This window comes from Centruroides sculpturatus, unplaced genomic scaffold (assembly GCF_000671375.1).
Source record: "Centruroides sculpturatus isolate CEXI.00-Female unplaced genomic scaffold, Cexi_2.0 scaffold71, whole genome shotgun sequence".
In the NCBI taxonomy this organism is placed as follows: domain Eukaryota; kingdom Metazoa; phylum Arthropoda; class Arachnida; order Scorpiones; family Buthidae; genus Centruroides; species Centruroides sculpturatus.
Genome location: NW_019384332.1, coordinates 946,135 through 967,684, shown reverse-complemented (window position 1 = coordinate 967,684; position 21,550 = coordinate 946,135). Strand labels below are relative to the sequence as shown.

Sequence of the window (21,550 nt, the reverse complement as noted above, 5' to 3'; positions counted from 1 at the left end):
AAAAAATATAACAAAATAGGTCTTCAATTATTAGAATATATTAATCAGTTACAATTATATATACTGAATGGTAGAATAAAAAATGATTACCCGGCGGAATTTACTTGTCTTACTAATTCTGGCTGTTCTACAATTGATCTAATAATATGTTCAGAATTAATTACAGACTTATGCAAATGTATTCAAGTATTAAACTATGATCTCTCCGACCATTTTCCTATAAAAATGTCTATTCTAATAGCAAATAATCAACTATATAAATCTGAATCAAAATCACATCAAATAATCAAATATAACTACCAACAATATCAACTAATGATTAGTAATAGAATTGGACAACTAACGAACTATCTTCCAACGGAAGGAATGGACAAATATTCTCGTTTTGAACTAATATTAAAAGAATTTATACAAATATATAACTCAAAGTATAATATAACGTATAAATTTAAAAAGCCATGGTTTGATTTAAATTGTTACAAACTTAAAGTACAGAAGAATAAAGCTCTAAAACAATTCAGAAACTGTTACTCAGATATTTCTTTCAACCGTTATAAACAGTTAAAAACTTCTTATTTCAACTTACTGAAAGTAAAAAAATTAAACTACTTTAAAAAACTTCAACAACAAATGATAGCAAACAAAAATAATCAACTTTTTTGGTCATCAATTCAGAAATTACGAAAATCTTGTCTAGAATGTCAACCGGATATAGATATTTCAATATGGTCTAGTTATTTTAATAGATTTCCGGTTATTGAAAACTCACCAAATAATCATCAAACAACCGTAACGAATGACTTTTTTGATGCACCTCTTACCTATGATGAATTGGAATACTCCATTGGAAAACTAAAAATAAAATCATCGCCAGGTCCAGATTTAATTACTAATAAATTCATCAAACTTTTACCTCCATCAGGAAAACATGTACTACTTGAAATATATAATTATTTTTACGAACAATTAATATATCCGTCATCTTGGAATACTGTAAAACTACTTATGATCCATAAAAAAGGAAATAGATTATCACCAGAAAACTATCGTCCTATCGCTCTTCTATCAACTTTAAGGAAATGTTTCACATCAATATTGGCATTACGATTTCAAAAATGGACGACAAATCAAAAACTAATTTCGAATTTACAGTTTGCTTTTATAAAATCCAAAGGAACTGAATCGGCCATATTCTTATTAAACTCACTAATTCAAATATACTTAAAGAAAAAACGAAGAAAAATTTATGCTGCATTCATTGACATTACTAAAGCATTTGACTCTATTCACGTACCCTCTTTGGTTAACAAATTAAAAGTATTTGGTGCAGGTACCAAATTTACAACTACAATTATGGAACTTTTTTCCTCTTACAAAATCAATATAGTATACGGAAAACAGAGATATCCTGAAATTATAATAAATCGAGGAATTTTACAAGGTGAGCCATTGTCTCCCTATCTATTTAATTTTTATATTAATGAAATAGATAAGCTATTCTTATATGATTCAGAAGGCATTAATATATATGGAAGAACATTTCACTACATTCTATACGCAGATGATTTGGTTTTATTGGCCCCAACAAAAGTTACTCTACAGCATAAGATTAATAAAGTGAACGACTATCTGAAATCTATTTATTTAACGATCAATACTGATAAATCAAAAATAATAATATTCAGAAACAATATTAAACTGGCAAATCAAGAGAAATCATTTTATATAAATAATCAACCGTTGGAATTGGTCAATAACATAAAATATTTGGGTATAATGTTCAACTGGAATGGTAAATTCCAAACACATATGAAATATCTTAATAATAAAATAAATCAATTAATAAATAATACTCTCTATTTAGGAGCTAGTTTAAAAATCTCAAACTTAAATCTTCATATGAGAATGTTTAACTCAATAATAATGTCAACTATTTTATATGCCAGTCCGATTTGGGCCATTGATTTATTTTATAACCTGGAAAAATTCCATATTATCTATCTACGCAAAATATTTAAACTCGAACGTACTATACCTGGTTATGCTATTCGCCTAGAAACAAACAGATGTCAGATTTTTCCATTCTTTATGAAAAGATTAATCAGATTTTACTACCGTTTAATGCATTCTAAAGATGATAATATTACGTTTTTACTTCATATAATGAAAAATAAAATGGAAAACAATAATACCAGTAATACAACTTGGTTCTACAAATTTAATAAAATATTACAGTCATTTGGTGTATCTACTATCTTACTTGACAACTCGATTGATAATTGGAATAATGCCTACACTATGATGATGGATTCAGCGATTTCACAATCGATAATTAGTGATCAAAATTCTCTACTCAATTCAACATATCATCCTTGGTACTTGCATATCTTAAGTTTTCCCACTCAATCAAACATTATCACAATGAATACAAATTTAAATATTAAACGTATATTACTACAATTGAGACTAAATAAATTCTCCTTAATTGTGAATAATAATTATATAGATTTTACCAAATCATGTTATTGGTGTAATTCCAGCAGCTTTTCTGCATTTCATCTAATCAGAGACTGTACAGCGTTGAAAAAATATCAGCAACAATTTCAAACTCTAAGAATATTTTCTTCAAATAATGAATTTGATTATAGATCCAAACTGGGTAATTTAACGAAAATAAATATGTATAAAATTGTTAATTTCTTCAACCAAATTACTAATGATTTGAATGTTCAACACCAGAAATAACTTGTGTTCATTTAATTATTTATTGTTTTTATATAAATAACTAATTTATATTTACTTATTATTATTATTATTTACTATAGCTGAAAGTTTTTCTAAAATATAACAGACAAATAATTTCTTTTAAGTTTTTTAAGTTAACACTATTATTTAACATAATGAAAGTATGACGTTAAAAGCTTAATATAAAAATTAAATGTAGAATATTATACATTTATTGTAAGTATACATCATCATCTCTCATTTTAAATATTTTGTAGGAAAAATTTAATTTATTCTAGTGATTTAAAATAATATAAAAAGAACAGAAGTCTGAGATGTTTTATTGTAAGTATCTACTCCAACAAGCTATAAATAATTATTTGTATAATTTTTTTTATATGAATATAAAAATTTTGTTTCTAACATTTTTAATATTAATAACAGAATTTATTCTTACAAACATTATCACCAGTTAATTGAATCATATTAAAAATTTGCATTAATTTTTTAAAATTTATTTTAGAATAATAAATTTTTTATATTTAATTTAATTAATTAATTAAACACTTGTCACATCACATTTATTTAAGTATTTCTTGAATTTAATTATTAAAATATTGTTTAATTAATTAAATTATGCAAGAATATAATTTACTAATTGATTTAGAATATGAGTATACTTGTTGACATTAAACTGTAAATAAAACTTTATTTCTGAAATATAATGTTCTGTGATTTAACATATTTTTTCACTGGTCTTTTCATAAACCATAATGTTAATGTTACTACATTTAGTATCTTTCTTTTTAAGTTTTATTTTTTATTTTTTACCAGTTACTTGAAAAATGTTAAATCAATACTGTATTAATAAAAATAATAAAGTTTCAAATATAAATCAACATAACACACTCCAAATTAAATGTGTAAAAAAAATCTCAAAATATTTTTATGTAGATGACATTTTTATAAAATAAGCACACATATATCAAGCATAATGAAGCTGCAATAAAAAATTTACTAATAAGATGATAATAAATAAGAATTTTCTGTAGGTTAATGAAAATAATTATTAAAAATTAAAACACAGTATTGATAAAAATATATTAAAAAATTCATTTATTCTTTTTCACACTTTGAACAAATAATATCTATGTATATATTCCTTTATTCTAAGAAAAGAATAAATATTTTGGAAAATATACATTATTCTTATATATTTTAAATTTCATACATCTTATAGAATAAATATTTTAAAGTTTGTCAGCATTTAATATGTCAATAAGTTTCTTTTGGTTAGTATAATACAATTTCAATGTCATATGATATTCATGAAATTAAATACATTCATAAATTGTTAGCAATGATCAGCATACATTCTGAAAACTAATTCTGTATTTTTTTAATAATGAAATTTCCAATAAAATTATTGGAATTGTAATACAATCAAAACTAATTTATCAACAGAAACAAGAGATGAAATAATTAAGAATATTAGTAAGGACTGTGCTCATGAAATTTGAATCTTTAATTTTTTCAATAATAATCTTCAGTTACTTTCCTGTTTAAGTTAATAATGCAAATTTTAATGCAACAATAGAAAAAATATGAAGATATAATTTATTTATACAGTTCTATTTTGTACAAATTAATATTCTTTATTTTCATAAGTAAATGCTACAGTTCAATTTAATATATTCTTTTACAGAATGTAAAAAAATTTACTAGAAGCAATTCAAATTAATGCTATTGACAAAAATTTCGAAATAAATGACAATATGTTTAATTGCTAAAGAAGAAAGATATAAAAAAAAAAAGTATGACAAGTTGTAAAACTGACAATTAAAAGAGAGGGAAGCATTAACTGAAAGTCAGGGAAACATAACATTTAAAAGTTTGTTGAATTAGGATGTATCTGTTTTCTAAACAATGTAAAGAAAGTCACTTTTGACAAAAATGCAGGAAAAGTAATTTTAACCCATTAAATTATGCTAACTTACATATATAAATATAATTAATACAATTTTTTACATTCAAATACAGAGAAAAGTCTAAACATTTCTATTATTAAAAAAAAATAATATTTAATTTAACCTTCTGTTATATATAAAAATTTCAAACAAACGATTAATGTAGTCAGTAAATGTACTGTAAGAAATATGCCTGAAACAAGATTTAGATCTTGCTTCAGGCATGTGTGTTAGATTTTAATTGACAATGTTGTTTGACAGAGTAAATTAAAATAACTAACATCCATAGTATTGTACTCATATTTAATTTTGACTAAGATATTTACTTTGCTTTTTATTTTATACAATCTTACTCAAATATTGTTCATTACAATTCACTTAATAGGTTTTCAGATGATGGTGATGATGATAATCTTAATATGGACATTTTCGAATACTTACTTTATAAGATGTTTGAAAACATTGAATCATAATTTCAAATCCAGCTGATTAAACAAAATTTCTTCTGTTAAATATTTTTAAAAATTTATAAAATATTTATAAATTTATATATTATACATGGATTTAATTTTGCTCATTTCAAATAAATTTATATTTTATGACAAGTAGAATTTTAAAATTTTCTAAGAAACTAAAGAGAATTATTACCTGTAACCTGTGTGTACAACAACAGGATATTGCCAGAAAGCAGGAACAGCTTGATCCATTAAAGTATGTTTATGTATGAATTGAATAGTTTGTGCAGGAAGTGTCTTTGAATTATTAACACACTAGAAAAAAATACAAATATAATTAAAAATTACTTTCAGGAATACAACAAAAGATATTTTATAATTAAAATATAATGAGTTTTATTTATAATTTATTTTTCTAATTTTTGTCAATATAAAAGACTACAAAACATTGATGACATTAAAAAAATTCAGTTTATGGAAAAGATCAATGTATTTCTGGATGCTGTCTTGTATATGAAAATATTTTTAAACAATTTTTATCAATAGAATTTTTATTAAATTTTCAAAAACTACATCAGGGGAGTTTCTTATGATTTCTTTTAATGTTTAAAATAGTATTATTTATAACAGCAGCTTTACACTACCAAAATCTTCAGTTCATTCCTATAATATGGCCTATTATTAGATTATTTATGGAACTTTTTGACATTAATTTATATACTAAAGAAAACTAAACTTGACTTAAAATTGATATCAAAATATTTTAGTACTTTCTTCAATACCTTTAAATTTTGTTGTTTGTGTTGTAAATATTTTAAAATGAAAACTTCATAAAATTTTTAAAAATATTGAAGGGAGAATTTAAAAATTTTTCAGTTGATGGTAGTCATAAATTTCATAATTGATTAAAATATATATTTTAATAACACTTGTAAAGGATATAAATTAAAAAAAAATAACTGCTTAGCATTTAATATTAGTAATCATTCTATAATTAATTTTTAAAGGTTATAAAAATACAAGTAAATACAAATTTTTATTTTCTTTTTTCAAAATAAAATGGTTACTTCAGTTTAAAAAACAGTAAAATAAAAATTCTTCAATGTTAGGTAATTTTTTTAAATTTCAAAATCACTATAATGTACAGAACATAATAAGATGATATTATGAGATAAAATTATTTACTAAATGTAATTTTTCCAAATTTAATACAGATATTTTAACAAAGGAAAGTGTAACAAGAACTATAATTGTTTGTTAATTGAAATATGAATTATGTCTGAGAAAAGCCAGACAAGGAACAAAATCAATACTTGTGACAATAAAAAGTACATAAGCAGAATTTAAATGATTTAATTTAAAAGAAAATGAAATGAAAATTTTTTTACTTCTGATAATTTGTTAACCAATTTTTATACATTATATATGTAAGTACATTTAGCAAACTGCTATTCATTTAATATTTTTACATACAGTAAGTTAGAAAAATTATCCTTTACTTTAATGGAACTCACTCTGTATCTAAATATCAAAACTAGCTTTTATCATTATTATTTTTAAAATTTATTATATTGTTAATAAATTTTTCTAAAACTTAAATAATAAATAATTAAACAGCATTTTAAAATTTTTTTTTCTCTCTTTCTGACATAAATATAAAAACATCCTTCTTTAAATCAGTTTCTATCTGTGATAAAAAAAAATTTTATTACAAGTTTTTTCAAGAACATTATCTTTCTTTTATCATTTGTTCTAATTTACTTTAAAAAAATGTTTAAAAAACTTATCTAATTAGTCAATCTTGTCCCAAAAATTTACTTCAAAACAAAGTTTGTTAGAAAATTAAAAGTACTTTTCTTTAGCTTATAGTACATAATTATTAAATTTTTCATTCTATTAAGAGACAAAGCCATATTACTTGTTGACATCCAATTACATTCACATAAAATGCTTGTTATATTGATTCTTTCAGCTGATTAATTTTTGTTTGATAATTAATTTTATTGAAATTTTTCTTAATTCATAGCAATAGAAAATAAAGTGCTTTTAAATTATTTACAAAAGTTATAAATATTTTTTTCAATCATCATATGAAAGAATATGCTATATTATTGAAGTTATATGATAACACTGTATAATGTATTTTAAAAAATTATACCGTTCCAGGTCTTGGCATTGGTACATCTGCAGATGGCACAGGTAACCAGTTTGAATCCTTATCTTTCTGGCCCTTAAAGTCACCATCAAAAGTTCTTTGAATATCTTGGAGACGGAAGGCACAGACAGCAGACCCAGTAAGGCTATTTCTAAACATTAAAAACAATAATTAAAATAGAGAATTTATTTAATTTCATATCTTAAGCATCTACTATAAAGAGCATTTAAAGACATGACAGATTTTACTTCATTATCAACTAATCTAAACAATTACTTACTGTGGTGTTGTGAAGACTGCATACAACAGCTGTGCTTTTTCCTCTCCATAAGTTCCTTCTACAATATGAGTGGTAGATTCTACAGAAAATGACAGAAATCAATATCAATGTCTAAACATTAACCAATGTATGTTTGCATCTTGGCAGAAAATTTGATTTACTATAAGCAACCGTGAGAATCCCTCCAGCAAACACTGGCAACATAATAAAATATGATAACAAGTCATGCAAAAGATTCTTTACAGAAATGATTCTTGCATCAATCAATTTGCCATCATTAAAACATTGATTTATTGCCAGTAGTATTTCTTTGATAGAAAACAATCAATGACCATTTTCCCTCTATTGGTAAGAATAATGACAGAGACATGGAACATCAATTAAAGTATTGCTTGGTGATTCATTTCATATCTGATTTCATTTTCTTATTGACATCCATATCTGGAAATTTGATGTTATATATTTTATTTTTGATTATTATATTAAATCAGAGTTACAGATGTCTTTGTGATTTTATTGAAGAATTAATAACAACAAAATTATGAAGTTTTTGAAAGTTTAACAATAATATTAAAAAATCATATTAAAATTTAATCACTATTTTTTTATATCAATTTATTTTACTATCGCTGTAAATAAAAAACAAGTAAGTAATGAATTAAAATAATCCACAAAAAAAATCAATATTCACAAACAAAAGAATAGCATCAAGACGATAAAAATTACAAAAAAATTCTATAGTTGATGTCCAGAATTATTTTTCACAGTAAAGATTTTATTAAGGTAAAATATTCAGAAATAAAACTTTTAAATTGATTAAAATTCCTGACATTTCATATTTGGAATCACAATAAATACTTTAAAATTTATCTGAATTTTGATTTAATTACAAAAATTCTGTTTCAGTTTAATATCTGACTTTATTACACTATCAAATTAGACTATACTTAAGCATATCTATTCAAAGATTTTTTTCCTGTTAAAGAAAATTAATATGATTAAGATTAGATTAATACCTAGAAATAATCAAAATTAACAGAAATTAAATGAAAACTTAACATTTTAAAATAAACTGCTAAAGAGAATATATTTATCTGTCTAAGCTAAAGCACTTTATGAATCCTGAAATTATAGTTTTAGAAACTAATCAAAAATTACTTGCCAATATCTTATATTTTATGCTGACATTCAGATGTTCATATAAAAAATTGAAACAATCTGTATGAATATATTAATGACATTATGCATTAAATTTACTTTAAAAAAATGTTTAAAAAACTTATCTAATTAGTCAATCTTGTCCCAAAAATTTACTTCAAAACAAAGTTTGTTAGAAAATTAAAAGTACTTTTCTTTAGCTTATAGTACATAATTATTATCTTGGTTAATTGATTGGATAATCAATTTTTCATTCTATTAAGAGACAAAGCCATATTACTTGTTGACATCCTATTACATTCACATAAAATGCTTGTTATATTGATTCTTTCAGCTGATTAATTTTTGTTTGATAATTAATTTTATTGAAATTTTTCTTAATTCATAGCAATAGAAAATAAAGTGCTTTTAAATTATTTACAAAAGTTATAAATATTTTTTTCAATCATCATATGAAAGAATATGCTATATTATTGAAGTTATATGATAACACTGTATAATGTATTTTAAAAAATTATACCGTTCCAGGTCTTGGCATTGGTACATCTGCAGATGGCACAGGTAACCAGTTTGAATCCTTATCTTTCTGGCCCTTAAAGTCACCATCAAAAGTTCTTTGAATATCTTGGAGACGGAAGGCACAGACAGCAGACCCAGTAAGGCTATTTCTAAACATTAAAAACAATAATTAAAATAGAGAATTTATTTAATTTCATATCTTAAGCATCTACTATAAAGAGCATTTAAAGACATGACAGATTTTACTTCATTATCAACTAATCTAAACAATTACTTACTGTGGTGTTGTGAAGACTGCATACAACAGCTGTGCTTTTTCCTCTCCATAAGTTCCTTCTACAATATGAGTGGTAGATTCTACAGAAAATGACAGAAATCAATATCAATGTCTAAACATTAACCAATGTATGTTTGCATCTTGGCAGAAAATTTGATTTACTATAAGCAACCGTGAGAATCCCTCCAGCAAACACTGGCAACATAATAAAATATGATAACAAGTCATGCAAAAGATTCTTTACAGAAATGATTCTTGCATCAATCAATTTGCCATCATTAAAACATTGATTTATTGCCAGTAGTATTTCTTTGATAGAAAACAATCAATGACCATTTTCCCTCTATTGGTAAGAATAATGACAGAGACATGGAACATCAATTAAAGTATTGCTTGGTGATTCATTTCATATCTGATTTCATTTTCTTATTGACATCCATATCTGGAAATTTGATGTTATATATTTTATTTTTGATTATTATATTAAATCAGAGTTACAGATGTCTTTGTGATTTTATTGAAGAATTAATAACAACAAAATTATGAAGTTTTTGAAAGTTTAACAATAATATTAAAAAATCATATTAAAATTTAATCACTATTTTTTTATATCAATTTATTTTACTATCGCTGTAAATAAAAAACAAGTAAGTAATGAATTAAAATAATCCACAAAAAAAATCAATATTCACAAACAAAAGAATAGCATCAAGACGATAAAAATTACAAAAAAATTCTATAGTTGATGTCCAGAATTATTTTTCACAGTAAAGATTTTATTAAGGTAAAATATTCAGAAATAAAACTTTTAAATTGATTAAAATTCCTGACATTTCATATTTGGAATCACAATAAATAATTTAAAATTTATCTGAATTTTGATTTAATTACAAAAATTCTGTTTCAGTTTAATATCTGACTTTATTACACTATCAAATTAGACTATACTTAAGCATATCTATTCAAAGATTTTTTTCCTGTTAAAGAAAATTAATATGATTAAGATTAGATTAATACCTAGAAATAATCAAAATTAACAGAAATTAAATGAAAACTTAACATTTTAAAATAAACTGCTAAAGAGAATATATTTATCTGTCTAAGCTAAAGCACTTTATGAATCCTGAAATTATAGTTTTNATCCTTCCTCATTCACACATCTCCAAGTACATAAAAATATTTCATTTCCACTCAAAACTAAAATATGAATAAAGGTTTATGGCTTTTGAAATTTATTTTCTGAGTTTATGCCGTTGAAATAAATAATAAAAAATTAAACCATTTGTCGGTTTTGTTTACACCTTTATCGGGCCGCATTGAAACTTGCCTTGGGCCGCATGCGGCCCGCGGCCCGCGGGCTGGACACCCCTGGTGTATAGCATCCACGAACTAAACCGCATGCGCAAATGCATATAATCTACTTTACACGATTCAAATATTTTTGCCATGGAAGCTGTCCCATATTCGACAATACAGTTCTTCCATTGGGAATATGCATATATAAATTTATTTTCGAATATACAATAGCAATCTTATCATTTTTTTCACATTATGTATCTTATTACAAGTTTCTATACTAAATGTGGTTATAATAAAATATTAATTTTAAATAATTCAAAGGGTGTTAAATATATATTGTGCAATTATTTTCATATTTTATATTTTAGAAAATACAAGGAAAGTTGCTCTTCCACAGCTTCCATGGATGGCACACTACTGGTCTCTGCTGTGGAAAACTGTTGTTCCTGGTGATTGGACATGGCAAAAGTGAAGACATTTTTAGTCTCTTTTACATATTTTTTATTAAATTATTCATTATACATTACATTATATCACAGTACAGATTAATTAATAAATATAAAGTTCATTAAAAGTTTTAGATATTTTGGGGTATTTATAAGATTTATATATCAAATTTTCACTTTTACAACTTATTTACAATATTTATTGTATGAAATGAAACAATACTTTTGAAAATACTGTATTTCTGGAAAGCATTAAACTACTAAGTTATTGCCTTCATATCCTGTTTGACGAATTTTTGAGAATCTTCAACTTTCTACTATCATTATTGTTGTAGTCATCTTTAACAGATAGTACTGTTCTGTAATATATTCAATTTTTTTGAACACAATGTATGAATATTTTTTTTTCAATTCTATAATTAATACAGATGGAAAAATTTTAAATATGAATATCTGTAGATAAAAATAAAATTAAACATTATACTATAGTACTTAATAAAAAAAAATGCATCATGTTTTATAATAAATGCAATATTCAACTTTAAACATTAAGTACAATTGGATTAATTCTTTGCATATGAGAATATTACATTTAAAAAAAATGTAATAATATATTAACGTTCTAAGAATATTTCAATTTCATTTAACATGTTCACAGCTATCCGATGCAATGAAGTTTCACTCAAGGTTAAATTATCCTGGCTTTGTAAGACATTGTTTTACATCCTAATGGTGGCCTCTCATGCATCTATCAATATAAAGTTGGCTCCGACCGCCGATGCATCAGATGGCAGTCAACATGTTAAATATTAGTTTCATTAATTCTTAAACAAATATTTATCTGTATACATAAAATTTTTACATATATTGGCCAGATAATGCATGGTATTCGATTGGGGCTATAGAACTTTTAAAAAGTTCAAGAACCTTTTTGGTAATGCATAGTGATGATGTCAAAACATCCATCAATCTGTTCTCTTTACTAAGTGAAATAAGCTTTATATCTGTTGTCAAAGTTTTAATGACATAATATTCATGAACAGATCCAAATTATTTATACTGAAAAGAATCATTCACAAAACATATTTGTCATTCACTTTGCAGTAACATTCTGATAATGGAATATTAATATGTTGAAAGAACAAAACTGAAACTTTTATTCCTAATATGCTAGAAGTTTATAACATTTACACTTAAATTTTGATTCTTAAAATTATATACTGTAAGCAAAATAAATTTAATGTATTGCAAAAATCTCACCTATTAATCAATACATCTTTAACAGTTGAAGTTTAGGGAGCACTAACATTTTCAATGCAGTTAACAGACCATATTTATGCATCAGCAGTTGAAAGTGAATTCTGCTTTTCACTGTCCTCATCTGAAGACAACATTTTGACCTGGTTAACACTTTTTTTTTTTTAAATTAATCCACTTTAACTGCAAATTTCCAACAAAATATATTTGACAAATTGATCCTATTGTAGCTTAATGCATTAGAAACAATTTTTGGAAAAAACAGATTTATAGAGCCCATAAAAAACAATAATTTACACCTTAAAATTATATACACTAAATAACTTTTTACAATATGATATTAAATTTTTATTCTTAACCCAAATTTAATTTTAATTCTATATAATCAGCAAATTGGAATTATAGTAATTTTAAGTTTGCTTTGAAATGAAATGAAATTTTATATATGAGTTCATATGCAGTTTGTTATATAGTTTTTTTTTTTTTTAAATGATATTAAAGTAACTTTTTACTCTTTTAATAAAAATACAGAAATAATTATAACTAAGATATATATACTATATTCATTATTTATACTTTAATAAGCATTTTTCATTAAGCAATAAATGATACTAATAAGTAAATTAATTTTAAACTATGTTTAGAAATTTATTTTAATAAACTTTTCCATTTAATTTGATATGAAAAGGAAAAACATTTTTTAACTTTCTGACATTTTAAGTGAAATTTTTAGATCAACACTTTTCAGGTATAGAAAAATTAATTATGTAATATTGCTTTCCTATTGTCTAGTTTGGTATAACAATACATAAAGAGAAAATTAAGCACATTGTTATCCATATGAAAAGTATTTAATTTAAAAACCAAACACCTTTTGTAACTTTCTAATTAAAAAACTTCTAATTTAAATAAATTATAGGATCTAGAAAATCAACAAAGAATAAAGCAAATAAATTTAAGATCAATATTCATTCATTTTTAATACTTTCTAAAACTAGAACTCTTCTTGAGACTAAAAGAATACAAAGTTTTAAATATTAACTTTTTCAAAATAATTTAATGATGATAAAACAAAAACCTAACTTAGTCTATTAGTTAAAACTCAAAATAAAATAATAAGAATTTATGAAATGTTACTGTATCAATATATTATTACTGTACATACTAATAATAACATCTCATTACATTGTCATTTGAATATATCACATTATTTTTTTTTCTTCCAAATATAAAAGTGCTTTAGCTAATAATAGATAGCTACATTGATTATATCATGCATGTAGGGAGATAAACCAAATAATCAGTGACAATGTAAATTTGAAAATACAGATATTTAAATGAAACTGAAGTTTAAGTACAGAAGAAATATTTTCAGATCTTTATCTGGACCAACCTCAATTCACAATGTTTATTCAGAACAAATGCAGGATACATGCAGAAACAAAAAATTTAAAAGTTACATGAATATATAATTTTAAATTTCATATGTTTTAGGAACAGTGGATGCATCCTATTATTTTCAATGGTATTTTCTTCTTGAAACAAACAAAATGATACCAAATCTTACAGAAAATCAATAACATTTATAAAGCACTATGCACTTCTAGTAAAAGTTTATTAATGTTGAAATCACAGTTTCAAATAAAATTATTTCACAGATTTAATCCTATATTTATTTATTTATTCATCACTAAATGTATCAGAGTAATAAACACTTAAATAATTTAATGTATAAAGCTAAAAGTATTTGATTTCTTTGTTTTAATAAAGATTTCTTTATAGTACATTATTTATAGAATTAGTTTGGCCTTAAAACTTTGTTAACAATAATAAAAATGAATTGAAAAATTACAGCAATATTATAATCTAAAACAAATTATATTAGAAAAAAGATTAAATAACAAAAAAAAAGTCTGAATAGTTTTCTTTGTCTTTCAAAATACTCTTATTAATTATAATTTAAAAAAATAATAATAATAAATTATGTGAAACATTAAAACAAAGCTCTAAAATAAATAAGTCAAATCTTTCAATGTTCTTCACTCTTAAACAGTTAATGTTTTGATGATGATATTTGTATTTTTTCAATGTAACTTTATGTGTTTTGCTTCTTATGTTCTATAAAGCTATGTTTATGAAATTTAATACTTCTATCATCATTCATATATAACTAAAATGCAAAGAAAAAATAGACCTTTAATTATGATATGCTTTATTTGTATATAATAACAGAAAATTTACTGTAATTTTACAAGCTAATCAAATCTATTGTAAGAACTTCCCTAAATATTAACGGAACTGATATTACTTGAAAATTTAAAGACTAAATATACTGAAATTTAAGTTTTTTGTCATAACTATTTTTTTAATGGCTAACATTTTCAATCTTATTCAAAGGTCATCATCAGGTTAGAGCATCCAGTAAAAGAAAAATTAAACATATATATATAATGGCTATACTTCTGTATTTATTTCCACATATCAATTTTTGATATTTGTTGACTAATAGTTTTACATATATTAAAAATCTTTGTTTATTGAGATACACTAAAAAAATATATTAAGATTCATTTTCATAATTTTATCTTCTTATTTCTGAACAAATAGATACTCTTATATTTCTATTTGTTCAGAAATAAGAAGATAAAATTATGAAAATGAATCTTAATATATTTTTTTAATTTTATAATACTTTTATCATTGTTGTTTATTATTATTTTGTCTTGTCAAATATAAATGTTTAGACTAGTTAGAATATGCTAAAGTATGTTTGAAATATTATCATTTCAAATCAATTTTGAATAAAATTTAAAAAAAAAAAATGATGATTATACAGATATTTACAACAGAATCCTTTTTATTTCACAACATACAATTTATGAAAAATATTATATTCATGAAAAACATCAAGAGTTCAACAAAAATCCATGTTCTTGACATATCTTGAATAAAATCTGAATAGTTTTGAAATAAGGTTTGTATGTCTGTAACCTACTTGTATCCATCATAACATAAAAATCTAGTGGAAAACAAAAAGTTTTTCTTTTTTGACTTGCACTGTGAAAAAGTGACAAGTATATATAGTCAAATATGTTTTCATATGTTATAGGTAACTATATTTATGTCCATTATTTAAATGAATGAATAGTTTTTTTTACTAAGTGTTAATATTTGGTTATATTTAAAATATTTAGATTTGAAAATATCAATCACAATAATACTAATATATGAGAGAGTGAGAACTTATTACTTAAAATTAAGCAAATACATTTATACAACACAATCCAAAAAAATATAAATTTCATTAGACCCTTACTGCAACTTATTTTTATAAACTTGGTATGTATTACTAACTCTTATGCAATATTTTTGTAAGTTTGCCAACTATTATGTAATTTGATATACACTTGAATTGTAAACAATTTGCAACTGAAAGCTAAGGGTGTGTTAAAATACTGTATACAGTAATTTTGTTATTTATAAAAATCAAAAGAAAGCAATTTCAAAAATTATAAATATATAAGTCTCTCCCCAATGTGTGAAAGCTTTTTAAAAAATATTAGACTGAAAAATACTATTTTACTATTAAATCACATCGGTAACCTTTGTTTGTCATTTTTCAAGAAATATTGGAATAAAACATTTTTGAACAGCTTAACCATCCTGCTTCAGGTCCGTTGTACATATTCCACATTCAAACCAAATTTACATTGTTCCAGTTTGGATTTGTTTCTCTTTAATTGCAAATAATTATTTTACAATATATTTAAAAAATAAAATATATATTAGGTAATGCCAGTAGACAAAATGAGTCACACCCACATTTATACCTATAATATATATACAATGTAATAAAAATAACCAAATCTAATTTTGAAATCTCATATTATTACTTATTGATAAACAGTTTGTTTTAAATTTTCAATGTATTTTTACTTTGTCATCATTTTATTTATCAGTTTATGACAAACTATTTACAAAATTAATTTGTCATGTTATTAAAATTATGATAAAAACCTTAATTGTTAAAATTTCATTAAATATCAATAAAATACGACTTACGTATTTCATCAAAATAAAATGGAAAATTTCCTGGTATGGAACAATTCAGACGAGATTTGAGAAATGATGTCCATTGTTTTCCTTTGACTCCAGAAGTTCCATCTCCTTGATCCTTCGTGCAAACTCGAGCCACTCTTGAATAAACAGCCTAAAAGTATATTTTTAAAAATTATACTATCATAAATTAATTTTAATTTTAAAGAACATTTTTTAATCAGAAAAAACAAAATATTATAAAACAAAATTTTAGTCAATAGTTTTTGACTTTCAACTTCACAAATTTTTTTACATTATTTTTCAAATACCAATGAAACAATGCAAATAAACAGACATAAATCATATCTCTGTCTTGTATCTTGTCAACATCTGGTTTCCAATCAATTTAATTAATGTTATAGATGGTGATATTGATTTAAAAGTAGGAATAAGAATAAAAGTAAATAAAAGAAAATCTTTTTATATAAAATGAACAAGAATTATTTTCTTGATTATCAAAATGAAAAAGTTTAGTTGGTATTGTATATCAATGCACAAGTTTTATGTTGTTACTAAAAGTCTTTCAGAATAGTATATATTTAAAAAAAGAATTTGAGCATATCTTATACTTATTTATTCTAATAACATCTTAATACATTTCAACAAAAAAATATATTAAAAAATTGTGAATAAACTGTAAATGTATTTTAAAAATTTGTTTACATGTAATTAATAAAGATTTTAAAAGATATAAGTTTAGAAACAAAAGATCTCTGAAAATGATTAAAAAAGAAATAAATAAAACATCATTTTTTTAAACGAAAGTGATCTGAATTCTAATATTGTTTAAGGAGTTATAAAATGGATTATTTAATAAATTATTTTCATAACCTATGTTGATATAATTATCATCATCTATCATTAACATCATTCTATCATATCAACTTCTCTCTCTGTAATTCCCTACAGACTTAATTAATGTAGATGAGAAAAGAATTACCAATATATTTACATATCTAATTACTGTTACTTATAGAATAAGATAACCTAATAGTATCCTGTTGTCTGTCTTCAGGCTGCAAAAATCACATGATGAAACACTAATTACATTTAACTCATATCTAACTTACATACTTTGGTAGTCTTTAAATAGACTACAGCAACTCTTTCAGGATAGATTCACTTTAATTATTCATTCATTATTAAAAAATTTTTAATTATCTTCTCATTTAAATTTTTTTCAAGAAATATCAATTAAAAATATTCTTTAAGTAAAAAATGATGTACAATCAACATTGTTTGCTCAACAAATTTAAGTTAAATAATCTTAATTGCAGTTTAATAGAATATGTATTAACACTTTCTACTGAAAAGTGCATAGCTGATAACTATTATTACATACAAAGACAAATAAATTATTTTCAAATAATTCAATCATTCTTAACTAGTCCCTAAATTAAATGCAGATAATGATGACAACAATATGATTGATATGAACAATTCTGATAAAAACTTCAATATTCAATGCAGTTAAAATAATAATAAAAATTTAAAGAATTCATACCTGATTTTAATAAATATAAAATAATTAGCTATTTTAGAGATATCAAAGTATTACTTTCCTTAATAATTTGTTTATTTACTATTATATTTAAGAACTTATAAAATGTTATTTCAGTAATTTCAGCTAAAATTCAAAATTTTTTATGATGCAAATTCAATTCAATCACATCAAAAACTTCTAAATTTAATCTGTTATTAGGAAGAATAAGATCTTTGTTAAAAGATCTAATTCCACTAAATATGCATTAATTGCAGCATTCTTCACCTCTTATTTTAGTCAAATAACTGGGTTTTCAATTAAATGTCCAATTTCTCTCTAAGTTTTATCATATCGAGACATCTAAATACTTAGGTATATAATTAAGAAAGCTACAGATAATCCCACTGAGAAAGATTTGGATACTTAATTAACACTAATGAAATCAAACATCATTTTATATAAAATGAGTTTTGGTTAATCCAATTTTATATTAAATATTTAATCACTACTGCAAAACTTTTCATTTTGTTTAAATAATTAAAATTGAATCTTACTGAATTCTTGTATCTTTAATTGTATTTTTCTTCAATTCATTAATTGATTTTATATTATTAAATTAAATTATATTCTAATTGTAGTATATAGTTGATATAAATGATATTCTCACTAAGACAATTTTATAAAGTTTCATAAAAGAATTTGTGCTTTTCATTGTATTATGTTATATGGATTTTAAAACTTGGACAATATACTTTGACCTGTCAAATTTTATGATAAAAATATTGCATGAAAATATCTAAAATAGCTTATGACAAATAATATCAAATCCTATTTGGCTACAAGCCATAACATCTCCCTGTATCATAAATATTTTTATTGACAAGGATAGGAGAAATATGTTCAAGTTATTTATTTATATTTTTCCCTAAATGAAAAACAGATTCTTTTTTTTTAATAACATTTTTACTTATTTTATAAACCATCTTTAAGTTTGATGGGATATTCAATTTGCAAAATGAATTTTTATTCACAAAGAATAAAAACAATTTGAAATAAAAATGTTTAAAATAAACTGGAAAAACAACAATCATTACATTGATTACAAGTTTTAATATTTAAATTTATTTAATGAAGCATAAACAAACATGTTTTATACAGTCATATATCATAGAAACACACATCCTTCATTTAAAAAAAGAAAGAAAAAAAAATGAAACAATTGCACTTTATAAAATTATTTTAAATGTGTAAAACATAAATTTAAAAGATTACGGTTCAGAAAATAAATTTAACTAGATATTTAAATATTGTTTTTCAAATGTAAGAATATTTTTTAATTCATAAAAGAAATTTTTAATAATCTCACATTTAATAACAACATAACTTTAATCTTTTTGAGTTAATTTATTTTTTTAGTTTGTATAACTGAAGTTGTTTTATTCAGCACAGAAATGATTTTGTAGCTCTTGCTTCAATTTTAGTTATTAAAGAATATTCTAATGAATCCTTCTTTGTTTCTTATATTTTGATTTTGTTTTTTTCTATTAATATTTTATTAATTTATACCATATTAAATTCTTGAACTATTTTGTCTTAAGATTTAAATAAAAAGTTGTCATATTGTATAAATAAATTTTAATTATCTTAAGCTAAGAAAAGAATTTTTTCAAATATTTATTAATGAAAATACATACCAATCCTATTTCCAATAAAAATTTATAGTTATTGATTTAAAATAAAACTTTTAAATTTTATATTTTAATCTAAATAAGTACATTCTGTTATACAGAAAAACTTCGGATTATTTAAAAAATGATTCACTAAAGATATTTCTATAATATTAAAGTCTAAATTCATATTACAATTTATCAAATAATTCAATTTGATTTTTGTCAAAATCTTAATTTTCAGTTTTCAATGTTACAAAAATTATACTAGTTCATTATTATTTATATCCACTTATGAAGAATATATTAAACATTTCTTTTAAAGTGAATTCAAATTAGTTATTAATATATGATAAATTACCTTAATATAAAAAAATTGTTTGTATAAAAAAAATATAAAAAAATTACTAGTCTCATTTTTTTGTTCACTAATTTTTCCTTTTCTGTTGGGCATCATGGATTGGGGAGACTGAGTAGTGAGTAGTGAACCCAATATCCAAGCAGGACTAGTCTGGTAAACTGACAAATATCCAATCTAAATTTGAACTTGGGTTTGACTGACATTGCTAAGGTAAATGCCTGTCAGTCATTGGACATCTGACATCCATTATACTACTGATTAACAGAGAATATCTGTCTACTATGATAGACTAAACACTTGATATGCTTATAAAAGTAGTAAATTTATTTAAGAACTAAAAACAATTTTATTAGTTTTTCTCCCATCTAACATTAGTATCCATGTAAAACTTACGTTATAAATTTGCAGATTAAGGTTTCAGTATTTTAGATACAACAAAGATTTTTAGATTTATACTAAAAGAATTATATTAAAATTTCTTGGTTTAAATTTTTTATAAATAAATTTTTTTAAGTATGTACAGTACATTAATTAATTATTTTATAGAATTTATGAACAAAAAAGCAAAGTATATATATCAAATTAATGTAAACAATTTTTTACTGCAGTTATTCTTAAAATTGTAGCAATTGAATTATTGTTAATTCAATATAAATGTACATTTATATTAAACTTTTTCATTTATGTAAAAAAATATATTTTACATAATGTTAATTTTAAAATTTTTGTAAAATTATATGAAGGAATTGATCAAAGAAACTAGTGTTAAATATTTTACAATAATAATTAACAAATATAGATAAAATAAGCATAAATTACCCTAAAATCTTGGCTATAGGCCATGACCTGTATAAGTTTATATTCATAAAATTTATTGCATGTGGCTTATGCACAAAGGGTAACTAATATGTAAAAAAAAACCCAATTACCGTAACTACAGCATAAAAGAAAGAGGCAGTAAAATTCAATAGCTTATCATAAAAAAACTGGAACTTTAACTTACCATAATAAATTTTATAAAAATAAAGCTATGTAATGATGTTTAACTCTAGTACATGGCACAGTGAGATTTGCATAAATAATGATTTCCTGATGCTGTTCCTTTCCTATTGATGTTTACTCTGTTGTATCCTGAAACTTTGGCTGTGGTCTATATATATATATATATTTTTGTGGATAAAACTCTCTCATATATATATCAACATTTCTTTACAACTTTCACTTTCATAGCTTTTACACAAGGCCTGCCTATGGCCAAGGTTTTAGGATATATATATAATATAATATATATATATATATGAACTATTTATTTATATAAACTAGAAATATAGTATTAATACAAGACATGAAAAATTGTATATATGTAAACACACTTCTAAATTTATAAGTAACAACAATACAGTA

At 22.9% G+C, this 21,550-nt stretch overlaps 1 protein-coding gene across 1 annotated transcript in view; it reads right to left on the bottom strand.

Annotated features, from left to right (window-relative positions):
• LOC111630585 (semaphorin-1A-like) overlaps window positions 1-21,550 on the bottom strand; it is a 101,012-nt gene that overhangs the window by 19,984 nt on the left and 59,478 nt on the right. Inside the window, exons 12-15 of the mRNA XM_023374705.1 lie at window positions 16,600-16,747; window positions 9,537-9,615; window positions 9,260-9,407; window positions 5,340-5,461 (exon numbers count right to left, since the gene is read on the bottom strand). Coding sequence (XP_023230473.1) covers window positions 5,340-5,461; window positions 9,260-9,407; window positions 9,537-9,615; window positions 16,600-16,747 — 497 coding nt within the window. The remainder of the gene's footprint in view (window positions 1-5,339; window positions 5,462-9,259; window positions 9,408-9,536; window positions 9,616-16,599; window positions 16,748-21,550) is intronic.